This window comes from Myxine glutinosa, chromosome 2, assembly GCF_964187855.1.
Source record: "Myxine glutinosa chromosome 2, kmMyxGlut1.1, whole genome shotgun sequence".
Classification (NCBI taxonomy): domain Eukaryota; kingdom Metazoa; phylum Chordata; class Myxini; order Myxiniformes; family Myxinidae; genus Myxine; species Myxine glutinosa.
The window spans coordinates 282,640-301,953 of NC_136262.1; the positions used below are offsets into that span (position 1 = coordinate 282,640).

At 44.2% G+C, this 19,314-nt stretch overlaps 1 protein-coding gene across 1 annotated transcript in view; it reads right to left on the bottom strand.

The window, feature by feature from the left end:
- The window catches only part of MAN2A2 (mannosidase alpha class 2A member 2), a 421,122-nt gene that overhangs the window by 20,083 nt on the left and 381,725 nt on the right, over positions 1-19,314 (bottom strand). Inside the window, exon 19 of the mRNA XM_068108861.2 lies at positions 12,409-12,548. Within this exon, the coding sequence (XP_067964962.2) occupies positions 12,409-12,548 (140 nt within the window). The remainder of the gene's footprint in view (positions 1-12,408; positions 12,549-19,314) is intronic.

The window sequence follows — 19,314 nt, forward strand, 5'->3', positions numbered from 1 at the left end:
TGAACTTTAAGTTTTTATTTACATCACATAAAAAAATGTAAATATCCAAAAATAATATGAACTTTATAAAATATCATAAAAAATAATATGAACTTTAAGTTTTTATTTACATCAAAAAATGTAAAGCTTCAAAAATAATATGAACTTTATAAAATATCACAAAAAATAATATGAACTTTATGTTTTTATTTACATCACATTAAAAGTGCTTCTGAACTTCTGAAAGTGTAAAAGTACTTTTGCGTACTGAGGAGCAATCACTTTCACGCTGTAAAGTCCAACAGTAGTCGCCCATCATGTTTGGATTGAATCGGCCTTGATATCGAGTCTCCATGATGGCAATTTCCTGGTGAAACCTTTCTCCATGTTCATCACTGACATCGCCAAGATTTTGTGGAAAGAAGTCCAGATGAGAATGGAGAAATGTATCTTGAGTGTTACGTGCTCCTCCCCGACCCCCTGGTCACGGTGTACCTCCGAGCCCCGAGAGGAGTCACGGCAGAAAAATGTGTTATTCTGTATGTCAAAGATCAATGGAGAAGCCACCCCAATTGTTACTCACAAACAAATATTGTATTAAGATCACACAAGAATAACAGTACAACAATAATAGTATTCAATAGTACAATCAATATGTCCTATGATGGTACCATCAGTTTTGTAATATAGAACTCACTGTGCTCCAAGTGAGTGAAACACGAACATCCCCAATGTCTCTTATTCCCAGCTTCAAGCCCAAAGTTGAATCGCTCCAGCGATCGCCAGAACGATGTCCAATCGAGACCAGAATCCCGTGCGGATGGCAAGTACAGTCACACCGCCCAAAGCTGTACAAAGGCGCCCACAAGGTGACTGGCAAACCCAAAGGCGCCCTACAGGCGACTGAGAGATCACACCCTCGGGTATGGACGAATTAACCTTCAAAAAGCCACGTCACACACACGCCCCAGATCGACGTCTGAATGCGGTGAAAATGGTCGAAAAGAGACGAAACCGCGAGCGAAGCACAAGTCCTGCACGAGTCAAAATGGCCGACGACCCGTTCTTGAAACGTAACAGCCCGGTGATAATTTTCCTCGGAATCCACCGCCAAAAACCTGACACGCAGGTTGATCGGTCACAGCGATGACCACTCTGTCGCAGGGACCCCTTTCCCGGGAAACCCGAAAGTTCGCTAGTGACTCTTGCTTGCCAACGTTCGCTCCAGACCGCAAGTAGCTCGGCTCCTTCTTGTCCGACTCACTCGCTCCGCCCCTTTTTCTCTCCCTCTCCTTCCTCTTTGTCGTCCGGTTCCTGATCCGGTTTCCTGTTTCTTTTAACATTAACTTTTTTACCTTTTGAAAACAGTTCATGGACAATAAACCTTTTGAAAACAATAATAGTATATGGAATCAGAAATATTTACAGTGGATGCAAACCACCACAACGGAAGTGACGAATCCGTAACATGAGTGACATTCGAGCACTGAGTTCCTGGTAACTCTTCAACATCTTTTCCACAAGCTCTTCATAATTTGGTGCTCGAAAATTTCCAAGGTAATTGTTAGCTTAGCAAGAGCCACAAAGCTATCCCAAGCAACGCTTTCCAGCTCAGATAGTCTCGTTACAAAGTCCTGATTAGTGAGTACAAGACGAATTTCGGCTGTGGCTGATATTCCTATGGTATACTGGTTCTCAAAAACTGGATGTACTCATAAAAATTGGATATCATAATCCAAATCTACACGTTCATGTTGGTTAGAATCACCTCAAAATATACTAGAACCATAAAATTTTTAAAATTTTGTTGACCAGTGTATAATTCAAAGAGAGAAATAGTCTGAATAAAATTAAAGGCACTGAACATACAACACACACACAAATGGAAAATATTATAGAATATACAACACTCAAAGGCCTTGAATATCCATTGGAGCACAGTCAAGATAATCATGAGGAAGTGGAAGGCGTATGGTACCAATTGGTCAAACTGGATGACCAATCAGGCTGTTCCTCCAAACTGGACAATCAAGCAAGGAGGAGACTGATGCGAGAGGCCACCAAGAGGTGAATGGCAACTTTGAAAGAACTACAACCCTTTATGGCAAACACTGGTCACTGTGTGCATATGACAACAATATCCCAAGCACTCCCCACAAGTCTGGCCTGTACGGTAGGGTGGCAAGAAGGAAGCCATTATTCAAAAATCCCACCTTGAGTCCTGTTTGAGGTATACAAAAAAACACTATGGAGATTCTGAAGCCATGTGGCAAAACCTTTTGTAGTCTGACAAAACCAAGATGTAAATTTTTGGCCTAAATGCAAAATGTTACGTTTGATGCAAACCCAACACAGCACATCACCCAAAGAACACCATCCCTACTGTGAAGCATGGTGGTGGCAGCATCATGTTATGGGGACGTTTCTCATCAGCAGGGACTGGGGCACTTGTCAGGACAGAAGAGAAATGGAAGGAGCAAAATACAGAAAAATCCGAGCGGAAAACCTGCTGCCCTCTGCAAGAAAGCTGAAATTGGGACGGAAGTTCACCATTTAGCATGACAACGTCCTGAGGCACACAGCCAAAGCTACATTTGAGTTGCTGAGGAACAAAAAGATAAATGTCCTTGAGTGGCCCAGTCAGAGCCCCGACCTAAATCCAATTGAAAATCTGTGGCATGACTTGGAGATTGCTGTCCATCAACGCTCCCCATGCACCTTGACTGACTTAAACAGTTTTGTACAGAAGAATGGGCAAATGTTTCCCAATCAAGGTGTGCAAAGTTGGTAGAGACCTATCCCAACAGACTCACAGCTGTAATTGCTGTCAAAGATGCTTCCACCAAGTATTAGCTCAGGGGGGTTTGGGGGAGGGGGGGGGTTGAGGGGGGTAGACACTTATCCAACCAAGATTTTCGAGTTTTGTGTTTTAAAATAATTTTCTGAAATTTGTATAATTTGTTTTTCACTTGGAATTTGTGGGTTACGATGTGTAAATAAATGTGGAAAAGTGTAATTGAATGCATTTTCATGGCAGCCTACAAGGTAACAAAAGGTGTAGACTTTCTATAGGTACTGTACCTGCGTCAGGACATTGTGGATACACTGGTCAGCAGAAGAGTGGACATATGTTGTGTGCAGGAGACGAGATGGAAGGGAATTGATGTGAGAATGGTGAAGGGTAGGCAGGGACAGAAACACAAGTTTGTGTGGCAAGGGTGCCCAGAAGGCGTGAATGGTGTTGGTGTCCTGTTTTCTGAGGAGTTTGTAGACAGTGTGGTGAGTGTGACTAGAGTGAGTGATAGGTTGATGATGGTGAAAATGATGATTGGAAAGCTCTTGGTGAACGTCATCTCGGGATATGCTCTGCAGGTTGGTCGGAGCGATGAAGAGAAGGACAAGTTCTGGTGTGCAATAGAGAATCTGATGGAAAACGTGAAAGATGAGGAAGTTGTTGTGGTAGGAGGAGACCTAAATGGACATGTGGGAAGGAGTATGGACGGTTTTGAGGGAGTTCATGGGGTTTACGGATATGGTGTGAGAAATGGAGAAGGTGAAAGGATTTTGGAGTTTGCTGATGGAGCTGATTTGTTGATTTGTAATTCTCAGTTTCAGAAAGAGGATAATAACCTTGTTACATACACATCAGGTGGGTCGACGACAACCGTTGACTACCTGATGGTGCATAGGCGAGATAGGGGGCACCTCCGGGACACAAAGGTGATCCCGGGGGAGGAGGCTGTTTCACAGCACCACTTGGTTGTCTGCGACATAAGGTTGAAAGTTGCGAGGAGAGCTCGGCGGGTGAAGTACCAACCGAGAATGAAGGTGTGGAGGTTGAAAGAGGTGACAGTGAGGGAGGCATTAAAAGAGAGGCTGAGTATGGTAGAGGATGATGTGGTTGAGCTTGAAAGTGGTTGGATGTCAATGAAAGATAGTCTGTTGGGAGCCATTGTTGAGGTATGTGGATGGACAAAAGGACCACCGAGGCACTCGGAAACATGCTGGTGGGATGATGAAGTTGGAAAGAAGATTGACGGGAAGAGGAAGAAGTTCAAGGAGTGGCAGAAGGCGAAGGGTACGGGGGCAGAAAAGGAAGAGCATGAAAGTTATAAGGCAGCCAAGAAGGCTGCAAAGAAAGAGGTAGCAAAGACACAGGAGGCATGCAGGAAAATGTTTGGAGAACGCTTGGATTTGGAAGCGGGTCAGCGAGCGGTATTCAGGATTGCAAAGCAGATAGCGAAAGAGAGGTGTGATGTGATGGGGGTGAGTTGCTTGAAGGATGAAGTGGGACAAATCGTTGTGGACCCAGATGGAATTAAAGGAAGATGGAAGAGATATATTATCCCTTTTAAGGGAAAAGGCACAATTCATCAGTTAAGCAGCCCCACAATATGGAAATACTGTTGAATGCAGAGAATGAATGGGATGACAACATAGAGAGTAACCCAGCTTTTTTTTTTCTTTCTTTTTTTCTTTTTCTTTTTTGTTGTATACTGAATCGAGGCTCGTGAAAGAGCTGACAACCGCGAGGGAAAGACAGCACAGGGGGACCAGGAGGGAAAGACAGCACAGGGGGACCGCGAGGGAAAGACAGCACAGGGGGACCGCGAGGGAAAGACAGCACAGGGGGACCGCGAGGGAAAGACAGCACAGGGGGACCGCGACGGAAAGACAGTACAGGTGGACCGCGAGGGAAAGACAGCACAGGGGGACCGCGACGGAAAGACAGTACAGGGGGACCGCGAGGGAAAGACAGCACAGGGGGACCGCGAGGGAAAGACAGCACAGGGGGACCGCGAGGGAAAGACAGCACAGGGGGACCGCGAGGGAAAGACAGCACAGGGGGACCACGAGGGAAAGACAGCACAGGGGGACCGCGACGGAAAGACAGTACAGGTGGACCGCGAGGGAAAGACAGCACAGGGGGACCGTGACGTAAAGACAGTACAGGGGGACCGCGAGGGAAAGACAGCACAGGGGGACCGCGAGGGAAAGACAGCACAGTGGGACCGCGAGGGAAAGTCAGCACAGGGGGACCGCGACAGAAAGACAGCACAGGGGGACCACGAGGGAAAGACAGTACAGGGGGACCGTGAGGGAAAGACAGTACAGGGGGACCACGACGGAAATACAGCACAGGGGGACCGCGACGGAAAGACAGCACAGGGGGCATTCATCATTCAGCTTTAGGACCGGCAGAGAAGATAACCGAGAAGGAAGTTGAGGAAGCGATAAAAGCAATGAAGAGTAGAAAAGCGGGAGGGCCGACGGGAGTTGTGGGAGATATGTTGAAGGCAGCGGGAAATTGGGGTGTGAAGAGAATGACAGAGATCTGCAACCTGGTGGTGAAAGAAGGCCGCATTCCAGTGGATTGGGAACTGAGTACCCTCGTCCCTCTATACAAGGGGAAAGGTGACCCTCTGGACTGTGGCTCGTATCGAGCGATAAAGTTATTGGAGCATGGAATGAAGGTATTGGAAAGGGTGTTGGAGAGGAGGATAAGGAAGAAAGTGAAGATTGACGAAATGCAGTTTGGATTTATGCCAGGAAGAGGAACGACAGACGCGCTCTTTATTGTGAGGCAGTTGCAGGAGAAGTACATTGAGAAGAGGAAGAAGTTGTTTCTTGGGTTTGTTGATCTGGAGAAAGCATTCGATAGGGTTCCACGTGAAGTAGTGACATGGGCATTGAGGAAGTTAGGAGTGGAGGAATGGTTGATCAGAATAGTGACGGCAATGTACAAAAGAGCGCGCACAGCTGTAAGGATGAAGGACGGGAACAGTGGTGAGTTTGAGTTGAAGGTGGGAGTGCATCAGGGGTCGGTACTAAGTCCACTACTATTTGTAGCTGTGATGGAGGTACTGGCTCGGAACGTAAAGGAGTGTTCACCGTGGGAGTTGTTGTATGCAGATGATCTGGTGTTGATTGCAGAAAGTATGGATGGACTGAAGGAGAAGATGAACAAGTGGAAGGAATGTATGGAGACGAAAGGTCTGAAGGTGAATATCGGAAAAACAAAGGTGATGGCAAGTGGTAAAGCATGTGGTGAGGTGGAAAGAACTGGGAAGTGGCAATGTGCTATGTGCAGGAAGGGTGTCGGAGTGAACTCAATTCAATGTACAATGTGCGCTGAGTGGGTTCATCAAAAATGTAGTGGGTTGAGAGGGTCATTAACCAGTGTGGCAACAACATTCAAGTGTAAGGTGTGCACAGAGGGAGCTGCAGATGGAGGAAATGTTGAGTTGGATCTTGGAGACGGCGTGAAGCTGGAAGGCATGAAAACATTTTGTTGCCTTGGAGACATGCTGAATGGAGAAGGTGGATCAGACTCGGCAACGGTTGCTCGAGTGAGATGTGCATGGAAGAAGTTTCGGGAACTGAGTGGCATGCTGACGAGGAGGGGAGTGTCGTTGAAGCTGAAGGGAAAGGTGTATGCTGCATGTGTGAGAAGTGTTATGATTTATGGGAGCGAGACATGGGTAATGAACGTAGATCAGCAACGAAGGCTGGAAAGGGTGGAAATGCGAATGGTTCGGTGGATGTGTGGATTATCGTTGAGAGAGAGAGGAAGACAAATGATGCATTGCGAAAGATGATGGGAATAGAGCCTGTGATGGATGCTGTGAAGAGAAACAGTTTGAGATGGTTTGGTCATGTGTTGAGGAAGGATGAAAGTGACTGGTTGAGAAGAGTGATGGAAATGAATGTGGAAGGAAGTAGAGGACGGGGAAGACCGAGAAAGACTTGGCTAAAGATGGTCGAAGAATAAATGCGGGCAAGGGGGTTAACAAGGGGAGATGCAGAAAATATGGCAAAATGGAGAAGATTGTCATGGGGACCGCAAGGCTAACCCCCGCTCTTGCAGGGAAAATGGCCTTAAAATGCCTGTTGTTGTTGTTGTTGCTCATACTGAAAAATGATCATGATGATTAAATAAATAAATCATGCCGCGCATACTGAAAAATGATCGTGATGTTTAAATAAATAAATCATGCCGCTCATACTGAAAAATTATCATGATGATTAAATAAATAAATCATGCTGCTCATACTGAAAAATGATGATGATGATTAAATAAATAAATCATGCCGCTCATACTGAAAAATGATCATGATGATTAAATAAATAAATCATGCCGCTCATACTGAAAAATGATCATGATGATTAAATAAATAAATCATGCCGCGCATACTGAAAAATTATCATGATGATTAAATAAATAAATCATGCCGCCCATACTGAAAAATGATCACGATGATTAAATAAATAAATCATGCCGCTCATACTGAAAAACGATCATGACGATTAAATAAATATATTGTTGCGGATCTCAGCGCCGGCCTTTTCCCCTTACCAAGGGGGGATTAATCCCCTTGTCTTTGACCCGCCGACGGGACCCGGGACCGATGACGTCCTTCCCGGACAGCGCGAAATAGGGTCGTAGGACTAATCACTAATACCTAATTACTCGCGCTGACCAGAAACGAGGAAATGAGCCCCGCCCGAATCACGGGTGTTGGTGGATATGCCGAGCGGTCGCGAACTCGTGACCCAAGCCGTAAGCAATGACTAAACCCGATCCAAGCGGTTCTTAATCGTGCCACGCTTACCCAATGGAGGAAATCACAGAACGGTCGAATTTGGAAGAAAAGGAATAACAAGGTTTATTTACACGATGTACAATGATCAGAAGAAGAAGACACAGTGCAGTCCTTAAACAGTCTTAACTTATCCCAAGACAAACGGGCCCGTTCACACACAGACACTCACACGGGGATTGCAAATGAACAGGTCAGCACGTCCAGGAATGGCGTCCGGGCAGCTCCTCCTCTGGTCCCCAACTCGCACCGCGAAGCAGATGAAACAGACGGCAGGAGCTCTCCACGTGTCGTTGGCGCGCACGGGATTATTACAGGGCGAACAGTAGGGCTGGCTTTGGCGGTTACACTTGCGGCTGCGGCCGCGTACGTAATAAGCAAATAGTTCAATATGCGCTTCTCAATCAAGGGCTCTCGACACTGTCGTGTGCACGCCGGTCCTCTGAGTTCTCCTCACACGAGTGCTCCGGATCAGTTCTCTTCAACACAGTTCTCTCTCAACTCGAGCGCCTGCCTCTCCCTTCTCATAACTCATTATGCATGCGAGTCCTGTTCAAGGGCTTTGTGCAGCGACTTATATAGCCCTGCCCAGCGAACCCTCTCGAACTTACTAGATGCGTCGTGCCACACCCTATCATGCCATGCCATCCGAGCCCTGGTTGGCTGTTGCTCCTTACTGTCATCGCCTTCTGACGCGCTGCTTGACGCGGCCACACCTCGACCCTCGCGCTCCTCCCTCTTCTTCGGCCTACCTCGTGTTACTGGGCTAGTTTCGAGCGAAACCAAGGGCAGCGAACGCTGCTGGCAGCCAAAGCGTAACAAACTTGAGGGATGCCAAATGGGGCGCGGGATCGAGTTTGCCCATAGGTGAAATTGGAGGGTGGCCGCAAAATGAAAAGGACCTAAGCTCATTTCTTTACACAACGCAGATGTCACGAGGCAAATGGCCTACTCTTACACATACTATGACATAACTAATTCTAAGTGGGCCTACATGTTGCTTGTGGGCTAACTATGGGGGGCAAACCTTTAACCTTTAATGATGTCATATTTACAATCTCGAAACCACAACAATATCATGCCGCGCATACTGAAAAATGATCATGACTATTAAATAAATAAATCATGCCGCTCATAATGAAAAATGATCATGATGATTAAATAAATAAATCATGCCGCTCATACTGAAAAATGATCATGATGATAAAATAAATAAATCAGGCCGATCATACTGAAAAACGATCACGATGTTTAAATAAATAAATCATGCCGCTCATACTGAAAAATGATCATGATGATGAAATAAATAAATCATGCTGCTCATACTGAAAAATGATCATGATGATGAAATAAATAAATCATGCTGCTCATACTGAAAAATTATCATGATGATTAAATAAATAAATAAATCATGCCACTCAAACTGAAAAAGGATCATGATGATTAAATAAATAAATCATACCGCTCATACTGAAAAATGATCATGATGATTAAATAAATAAATCATGCCGCTCATACTGAAAAATGATCATGATGATTAAATAAATAAATCATGCTGCTCATACTGAAAAATGATCATGATGATTAAATAAATAAATCATGCCGCTCATACTGAAAAATGATCATGATGATTAAATAAATATATCATGCCGCTCATCGTGAAAAATGATCATGATGATTAAATAAATAAATAAATCATGCCACTCAAACTGAAAAAGGATCATGATGATTAAATAAATAAATCATACCGCTCATACTGAAAAATGATCATGATGATTAAATAAATAAATCATGCCGCTCATACTGAAAAATGATCATGATGATTAAATAAATAAATCATGCTGCTCATACTGAAAAATGATTATGATGATTAAATAAATAAATCAAGCCGCTCATACTGAAAAATGCTCATGATGATTAAATAAATAAATCATGCCGCTCATACTGAAAAATGATCATGATGATTAAATAAATAAATCATGCCGCTCATACTGAAAAATGATCATGATGATTAAATAAATAAATCATGCCACTCATACTGAAAAATGATCATGATGATTAAATAAATAAATCATGCCGCTCATACTGAAAAATGGTCATGATGATTAAATAAATCATGCCGCTCATACTGAAAAATGATCATGATGATTAAATAAATAAATCATGCCGCTCATACTGAAAAATGATCATGATGATTAAATAAATAAATCATGCCGCTCATACTGAAAAATGCTCATGATGATTAAACAAATAAATCATGCCGCTCATACTGAAAAATGATCATGATGATTAAATAAATAAATCATGCCGCTCATACTGAAAAATGATCATGATGATTAAATAAATAAATCATGCCACTCATACTGAAAAATGATCATGATGATTAAATAAATAAATCATGCCGCTCATACTGAAAAATGATCATGATGATTAAATAAATAAATCATGCCACTCATACTGAAAAATGATCATGATGATTAAATAAATAAATCATGCCACTCATACTGAAAAATGATCATGATGATTAAATAAATAAATCATGCCACTCATACTGAAAAATGATCATGATGATTAAATAAATAAATCATGCCTTTCCCCTGATATAACTGCGTCTGCATTCTCTCATCTCTCATCCCTTCAGCAAATACAGGATTCACACGTTTTTCTACAAACCCCCTCCCGATTAAACTTTCAAAATCCTGCAAGCTTAGTAGTGTAGCAGCATAGCAAACCTGTTGTGCATTTTGTGATACAAGCACCAAATTTGGCACAAATGTACATTAATATGTTGCGAACATTTTCAGATATTGGGCCACTTGAAATTCCGTAATTTTTTTTTTCAAATTTTTTCAAATTTCGTAATTTCAAATTTTTCGGGTGACACCGTCACAATTTCGGTCTTCGACACCGGCCGATATAGTGGGGCGGCTTAGCCCAAATATTCAAAAGAATTGTGCATTTTGTGATACAAGCACCAAATTTGGCACAAATGTACATTAATATGTTGCGAACATTGTGTGGTCAGCAATGAAGACGAGAGTCTGAATTACATGTATGCAAAAGACCTTGTGAACCAGTGAAGCAAATACACGGGTAAGCATGAATTAAATCTAGGGCATGATATAATTTCCATGATGTTTACCTCTACACTCAATGGTGGAAGGAGGTAATGTTTTGATCGCAGCTTGTCTGTATGTCTGTTTGTCTGTTAGTCCACAAAATTCCAGACAAAGCTTGTAGTAGTGGTAGTTGTAGTGGTAGTGGTGATAACAGAAATTGTTATATAGAACTGAACTTATATTATTATTATATGCAGAAAATAACTTCATTTCTATATGCCCTGCAGTGGACAGGTTAATTGGTTTATGCACTGAAGGGGTCACCCTGGTGTGCACTGCTGTGTTCTGCCTCACTGAGTTGTTCAGGTATGATGTACTCAGCACAAGCTTCCGGTCGGCCCGGAGGTGGGGGTGCGGGGCCTGTCACGGAACGTCAAAACAAACGGCCTGCCGGGGCCGCCCAAAAGTCGGGCGTGAGGGGCGCGTCCACTAATGGAACGCCTCTCGCTTCCCAGATCGAGGGCCACGTGGTCAGGAGAACCTCGTCCCTTCCGGTCACACTTTGCCTATCGGCCGGCCTCGAAGACCGAAATTGTGACGGTGTCACCCGAAAAATTTGAAATTACGAAATTAGAAAAAATTTGAAAAAAAAAATTACGGAATTTCAAGTGGCCCAATATCTGAAAATGTTCGCAACATATTAATGTACATTTGTACCAAATTTGGTGCTTGTATCACAAAATGCACAATTCTTTTGAATATTTGGGCTAAGCCGCCCCACTATAGTGCTCACAACGGTAATAGTTCCTCACCTCTCCTGCCCTTCAAACTGCCTTCCTGAAGCTGTTGTATTCCACTCTTCCTTCCAGGGGTTTGAAGAAGGTGCACCACAATGGTCTGTCATTTATCCATCTGCACACACAATCTATTCTACCGCCATTAAGTAACTGCACCTAGTCCAACTCTCCTCTGCTCATAACCGCTGCCCCAGTGTCAGTTCATACTCACCGAGTCACCTCACTCTCCCATGAGCCTAAATGTTTCACCATTGTCGGTGAAAAAATAAAAGAATATAATAAGGTTTACATGTGGAAAAGGTCGTATTTAAAGGCTGAAAACACGAATGGCCAAATTGGCACAAGTTCTACACACAATTGCATAGGCTGCAAAAATGGCGTCTCCACTACAGATTGATGCTAAACCCCACCTACTTCAAAGCAAGTTAGCGGACGACCGACCGTGTAACATTGGCGAGCCAACATTGAGTAATAATTATAGGATGCGGTGTAATGGCTGCGGCCCACAGACACATTGAAAGTGGAAATGGCCTTGAAATAGTGACAGGTGCTACCTCGAGGTCAGACAAGGTGGGTCAAGATGACTCACCCCTTGAAGACCAAAAGTTAGCCAAATAGGACTTTACCGGTGACACGACAGCAACGTCATCTTTCTTTGAGAGGTTCCGAGAATGGTGTTGTTTTAAAATGCTTTGAATCTTTCCAATTGAATGTTTAATTATACGGTTTTCAGAAAATTCGAATATGCAGTACTATTTATCCTTTGCACCAAAACCATGGTACTTTTAGTTTGGGCTTCTGTTGTTTGCCTCACAACCAAATGCATGGACTGTTTTATAACATTTTCCAACACAAATAAGAAAGAAAATTGAGAAGAAAAACGATTGGATATATTAATGAGCAAAGACTCATTTAAAAGCGGATCAACTTAGCTGACGAACAAGTGGAAGGAAGCAAAAGGGGAATAATTACACGTTCTCTTGCTTGAAGGCCACGTTGCTCAATCAGCAGCCGGAAATGGTTTGGTGTGATGCGGTTGTCTTTCACGCCCTGTCCGAGTCCTCGATTGTCATCCTGCATCAATCGTCTATCGAGCACCACCTCCAGCTGTCCTGTTGAGGCACAAAGGATAAAAAAGGTAACAACAGCAAAACAAGAAGACGTCATGCAGAGCACGATACTTGCAAAATCCGCCCCCACCCCGAAGAAAAAAAATTCCATTGATACAGCAAATTGTCCTTTTCATCAAGATTAAAATTGACAATCTTGATCAAAGCTCGGGTCAATAGGAAGAAAAGTGACGATTTTTCAGATGAAAGATGATTTTGGAACGTTGACCTTGAGTTGACCTTTGACCTTTTGACCTCAAAATATTTAGTTTCCCTATTTATTGACACAATGTGCAAATGCTGTTCAATTTTCAAGTCGATCAGATGAAAATTGAGGATTTAAAAAACTTGGCCTATGTTGACCTTTTGGCCTATGTTGACCTCAAAAATAGTTGGTGGTTGAATTCAGTGACCATATATGTAAATCCTCTTAGAATTTCAAGTCAATCAAATGAAAATTGGTGATTTTAGAAATTCGGCCTATGTTGACCTTTTCGCCTATGTTTACCGAAAATATAATTTGTGGTTGAATTCAGTGACCAGATATGCAAGTCCTCTTCAAATTTCAAGTCAATCGGATGAAAATTGAGGATTTTAAAATTTGGCCTATGTTGACCGTTTGGCCTATGTTGACCTTCTGGCCTATGTTGACCTCAAAAATACTTGGTGGTTGAATTCAATGACCAGATATGCAAGTCCTTTTCAAATTTCAAGTCAATTGAAATTGGAGACGATCTTGGAGACGGCGGCAGGGATTTTCGAAGCTCCAAACGGTCTCCACGTTTTTCGAAGTTAAGTCTGTTCACAATTGTATTTTGTCGAAACTGTATTTATCTTTCGGTGTGTGAAGTTATTGTGTGCAACTTTGGTTGTTTCTCGGTGTTTATCTTTCATAAATTGATCGTCTGTTTGCCGTGTCGTGAGCAAGGCCTTGTACAGTGTGCACTGTACAACCTTGAGGCTTTGTTTTTCTCTCAGTGGTCCGTCGTTTGTGATCCAATAACTTTCGTTCTCTGTATTCCCAGGCTTTTCACCCATAGCCTACTTCCTTGTGTAAATCTCAACTCAAAAAAAAAAAAAAAAAAAACATTTCCTTCTCTGTTCTCATTCGTTTATTCATTCTTATTCGTTCGTTCGTTCTTCGACCACGTGTTTCTCCCCCATTTCCCCAGATAGTTTTCACTCATTAACCTTCAATGTTTACACTTTCCCCTCAAGTTATGTATTCCGTCATATTTTATAACACCTTTTTCTTCTTCTTCTTTAAAAGGCTGCTTTCGACTTGCTCACCAAATCAATTCATCCCAAAAAAAATATCCATCTCCTATAGTGCCTTTGTTCTACATTCCCTAAACTCTCCTGCACTCCATCCTCCATCCAGCGTCCTTAAACGTATTTTTAACTCGAAGGTCACAAGAAACTCATTTTGCAATAAATGTTCGTTTCCCATAAATCGTACACTTTCAAAAATCCAATCTCACCCCTCCCCTCCAAATCTTCCCCATAACCCCTCCCCTCCAAATCTTCCCCATCACCCCTCCCCTCCAAATCTTCCCCATCACCCATCCCTTTCAAATCTCCCCCCTTGCCCCCTCCCTCCTAAACTACCCCCTCACCCCTCCCCGCCAAGACGCCCCCTCGCCCCTCCCCTCCTAGAATCCTGCCTCACCCCTCCCCTCCAAATCTCCCCCATATCCCATCCCTTTCAAATCCCTCCCCTTGTCCCTTCCCTCCCAAACTCACCCCTCACCCCTCCCCTTCAAATCTCCCCACCCTCATTGCTTCTCAATTTCCCCCCGCTCACTCCCCCTCCTCAAAGCGTCCTCCCCGCTTCTTCCCCCTTCAAACTCTCACCTCCATCTCCCCCAACCTTCTGCCTCGCTCTTCCCCCTCCTCAAATAACACCTCATTGTGGCTCACCCAATCACCATCAAACCTTTTGTCCGCCCCATCCTTCCCTTTCTCCGAGCTATTCTGAAATCTCTGACACACCTTCAACAGCTCTCCCTACCTCTTCCACCTCTTCCACATCTTACCCTACCCCTCCTCCCCCCTGTTCTGTATCTGATGCTCCCCCTTCCTCTTCATTAACGGTATGGACCTCAAACATCCGGGGCCTTCGTTCAAACTTAACCGATCTCTCCATACAGGTTGCTTCTGTCAAACCAGACGTGATCTGCTTAACAGAAACTTTCCTCCTTTATGATGTCTCTGATTCCATAGTATCTCTCCCGGGCTACTCCCTCCTCCGGTATGATAGACCTGAGCCTCGTCCTGGAGGCGGGGTTGCTATCTTTATCAAAAACTCTCTTCCTCACTCGCCCTGCACTGCACTCTCTCCACCTCACCCCCAGGAATACCTCTGGCTACGGCTTCCCCTTCGCTCCCACCTCTTGTTCATATGTGTGTTGTACCGTCCACCAAACAGTGATGACTCCATCTACATCTCGCTGTCTGATGATATGGACCAACTTCTATCTAGTCATCCCAACTCTCTCTTCCTCATATGTGGTGATTTCAACTGTCATCATGCCAGTTGGCTGGGTGTGGGTACCTCTCTCACCAGCCATGGCTCCTCAGCAAAGGACTTCTGCGACTCACTGGGACTGACACAATCTGTCAATTTCCCGACCCGGATCTCAGTCAACGGAACATCTTCTCTTCTGGACTTGGTTATGACTAACTTCCCTGAAAATGTCTGCTGCTCTTCTTCTGCTCCGATCGGAACATCTGATCATGTCCTTGTTAAAGTGGACATCTCTCTGACCATCCTCAGGGAGCCTGCTCAGCGTCGACGAGTCTGGCATTTCACTCAGGCCAACTGGCACGGTCTTCAAGCAGCCATCAATCATCTGGACTGGTCTCCCATCTCTACCACCTCTGACATCAACTCATCCTGGGAATTCTTCCAAAGTAAATTGCTCTCTCTCATGCACAGATTTATCCCATCTCGTCTTCAGTTGTCATACCCTTCCTCCCGTCCATGGTACACGGAATCTTGTGGTGAGGCTGTTGCCCAGAAACAACTTGCCTTCGTCTCCTGGAAAGCAAATCCAACGGAAGGAAATCTCATTTCCTTTCACAAAGCCCGAAACAAGTGTGTGTCCACCCTCAGGAGAGCCAGGAAACAATATCTCTCCGTTCTCAAGACCGAACTCTCTTATCTGTCTCCCTCTTCCAAATCCTGGTGGCGTCTGGTCAAATCCGTTTCTGGTGTTTGTTCCCCCTCCATCCCCTCCCTTACCTCAAACGGCTACACAGCTGACTCCGCACGTGAAAAAGCTGAATGCCTCAACTCTGTGTTTGCCTCTAAATCTTGTGTCCCAAACCCATCCCTCTCTGTACCCACCATACCCAGTCGTACCCTGCTGCTCCTGGACTCCGTGTCCTTTCCTCCTGACAAGGTGGAAAAGTTTCTGTCAACCCTCGACTCTGATTCTGCAACTGGACCCGACGGCATCAGCCCACGGGTCCTAAAATCCTGCTCTGCTGCTCTATCTCACCCTCTCTCTGTTCTCTTCACCCTCTCTTTTGCTCAAGGTCAACTGCCATCTGCTTGGAAATCAGCCAACATCACCGCTTTGCACAAAAAAGGTGCAAAAACAGATCCTAGCAACTACAGACCAATCAGCCTTCTCCCAATTATCAGCAAAGTCATGGAATCCATCATTGCTTCTGATATGAAATCTTTCCTCTTCTCCAATGGCTTGATCTCTGATCATCAATTTGGTTTCAGACCAGGTCACTCTACTCTGGACATGCTGCTTCTGCTGTCTCAACAATGGATGGAGGTCCTCAATGCCAAACAGGAAATTAGAGCTGTCTCCCTCGACATATCACGTGCCTTCGACACGGTCTGGCACCCCGCTCTGCTCACCAAACTCTCCTCCTTTGGTATCCATGGAAATCTCCACGCATGGCTGGCGGACTTCCTCTCTAGTCGTCGTCAACGTGTGGCCCTGAATGGGTTTCTCTCATCTCCTCTTCCTGTTCAGGCTGGAGTTCCCCAAGGCAGTGTTCTGGGCCCCGTGCTTTTTCTGGTCTTCATCAATGATCTCTCTGACTCTCTCGAAAATCCTCTCTATCTCTTTGCTGATGACTCCACTCTCTGCCGCTCCATTCCTCTTCCCTCAGATCGGCAGTCTGCTGCCTCCTCACTCTCTGAAGACCTGGACAAAATCACAGACTGGTCAAACAAGTGGAACATGTCTTTCAATCCTGACAAATCTCACACTCTTACTATGTCTCTCCGAAAAGATCGACTGGACAACCCTCCCATCTACTTTCTCAACAATCCTCTCCAAGAAGTTCTGTCGCTCAAGATTTTGGGTCTCACTATCTGCCATGATCTTTCTTGGGAAAACCACATTTCCAAGCTGGCCTCCAAAGCCAGTCGCCGACTGGGCATCCTCCGTCGTGCGAAGTCCTTCCTCGGCACACCTGAGCTCCTCACCACATACAAGGCTTTCATCCGCAGCTCAATGGAATACTGTTCTCCCCTATGGGCCGGTGCTCCTGCCTCACACCTAGCTCGGCTTCACGCTGTTGAAACCAAAGCTTTCAGAATTATTGGAATCTCCCGCGATGAAGCTATCTCTGAGGGCCTTTCACTCACTCACCGCAGGCAGGTAGGTGGTCTTTCTGTCTTCTACCGACTCCTCTCCGGCCTTGCACCCCCAGCTCTCTCTGTGCTCTGTCCCCCAAATATTCCTACAGGTCGCACAAGATCTGCCAGCAACCCTCTGATGGTTAAACTGCCGAAATCTCGGCTCTCCGCTCACCTTCACTCTTTCATTCCTCTTTTCTCCCGCCTCTGGAACAAACTCCCTCACTCCCTTCAATCCCACTCCTCCCTCCAGGTCTTTAAAACAGCTGTTCACCACCATCTCTTATCTTCCCCCATCCAAAACCTTGATCTTTTCTACCCCCGCTAATTCACCCCAGATCCACCTTGTTTGAAATTCCAACTTCTTTCCTGGAAGTCCTGGCAGTGTCCATATGTTTTATACCTCTCCCACTGCCCCCTTCCCACGCCCCCCCCCTCCCCCCAAAGCCCTCGCCCTCTCTCAGATCTCTCGATGTCTCCATGTCTCTCGGTCCCTGCTCTCAAATGTTGTGTTTGTGTCCTTCCCCCTCTCTCCCCATCTTGTCTACCGCTCCCTATGTTATATGTTTTATGTGTCGGTTTGTCTTTCTGTGTGATTAATGTTCGCTCTTTCACGAGCCTCGATATTGTATACAAAAAAAAAAAAAAAAAAAAAAAAAAAAAAAAAAATCGGATGAAAAGTGAGGATTTTAGAAATTTGGCCTATGTTGACCTTTTCGCATATGTTGACCTCAAATATACTTGGTGGTTAAATTCAGTGACCACATATGCAAGTCTTCTTCAAATTTCAAGTCAATCGGATGAAAATTGAGGATTTTACAAATTTGGCCTATGTTGACCTCAAAAATACTTGGTGGTTGAATTCAGTGACCAGATATGCAAGTCCCCTTCAAATTTCAAGTCAATCGGATGAAAATTGAGGATTTTAGAAATTCAGCAAAGTTGGTGACCTTTGGCCTATGTTGACCTTTTGACCCCCAAAACAATAGGCTCCTTGCTTTTGACGAACTCTGAAATTTGGTGAAGTTTCGTGAAGATTGGTTGAAAATTGTGACCTGTAGACCGGTGACAAACAAACAAAAAGATGAAAAATCGGTCGGGGACCGAGGACTTGCTGGAATGTACTTTTTTATCGGCCATTTTGGACAAATATGGCGGCCGAACAATGTGGCCGATGACGTCATCATTATTTGTTTTCTAAACTAATTTATTCCTTGATGATGCTCAAGAAATTTCATCTTGATCGGATGAAGTGTTGTACTTGTCGAATTATGACGTCATAATTGAGGCACCAATGACATCATCATTAACATATTTTATTCCCCATGGAGAGTTCTTTACCATGAGCCATGTCTCAAATTTTTCTATTCAGCACTTTCGGAGATATGGAAGTGCAAAGGTTTTCGGTTTTTCCAAGATGGCGGCCGAACCACGTGACCGATGACGTCATCATTATTTTTTTCTCCACCACTTTATGCTCATGTCGCTCAAGAAATTTCATCTTGATTGGATGAAGTTTTGTACTTGTCGAATTATCAAATTATGACGTCATAACGGAGGCCTTGGGCCTAGAGTAAAAAATTGGGCACAGTCTCTTCCAGGGCAAGGCAAATATGTGTGTAAAGTTTGGCGATTCTATGTGCAATGGTGTAGACGTAGTACTGCGCACAGACAAATAGACAGACAAACCAACCGATCAACATACTTGCCAGAATTATTTCCGGCAAGTAACAAACAAACAGACAGACAGACAGACAGAACCACAAACGCAACCGACCAATATACTTGAAAAATCTTCGATTTTGCAAGTAATAAAGTAAACTCTGCAAAAGTGGCCCAGGTGAAATATTCATCAAGTGTAATGCTGCTCTGAAAACGGATTATACTGCATCATGTGATTCTCAATTCAAATGCCATACAGTGCCAATAAGTTCAGTGTTAAAGTATCTAAGCATCTGATTTATTAACATTCCGGTCAAATAGTGCAATCCTCCGGAGTGGCAGGCAGGATACAATGATGCAATGCACATCAGAGATGGACATAGTTGTTTTTCATGGAACATGACACTTGAGTGAATGGTTAACAAAGCAAAAAAGGTGAGTTAATGTTCAATTACAAGTCTTCATTTTACACGTTTATTTTCAATTATAAGTCTTCATTTC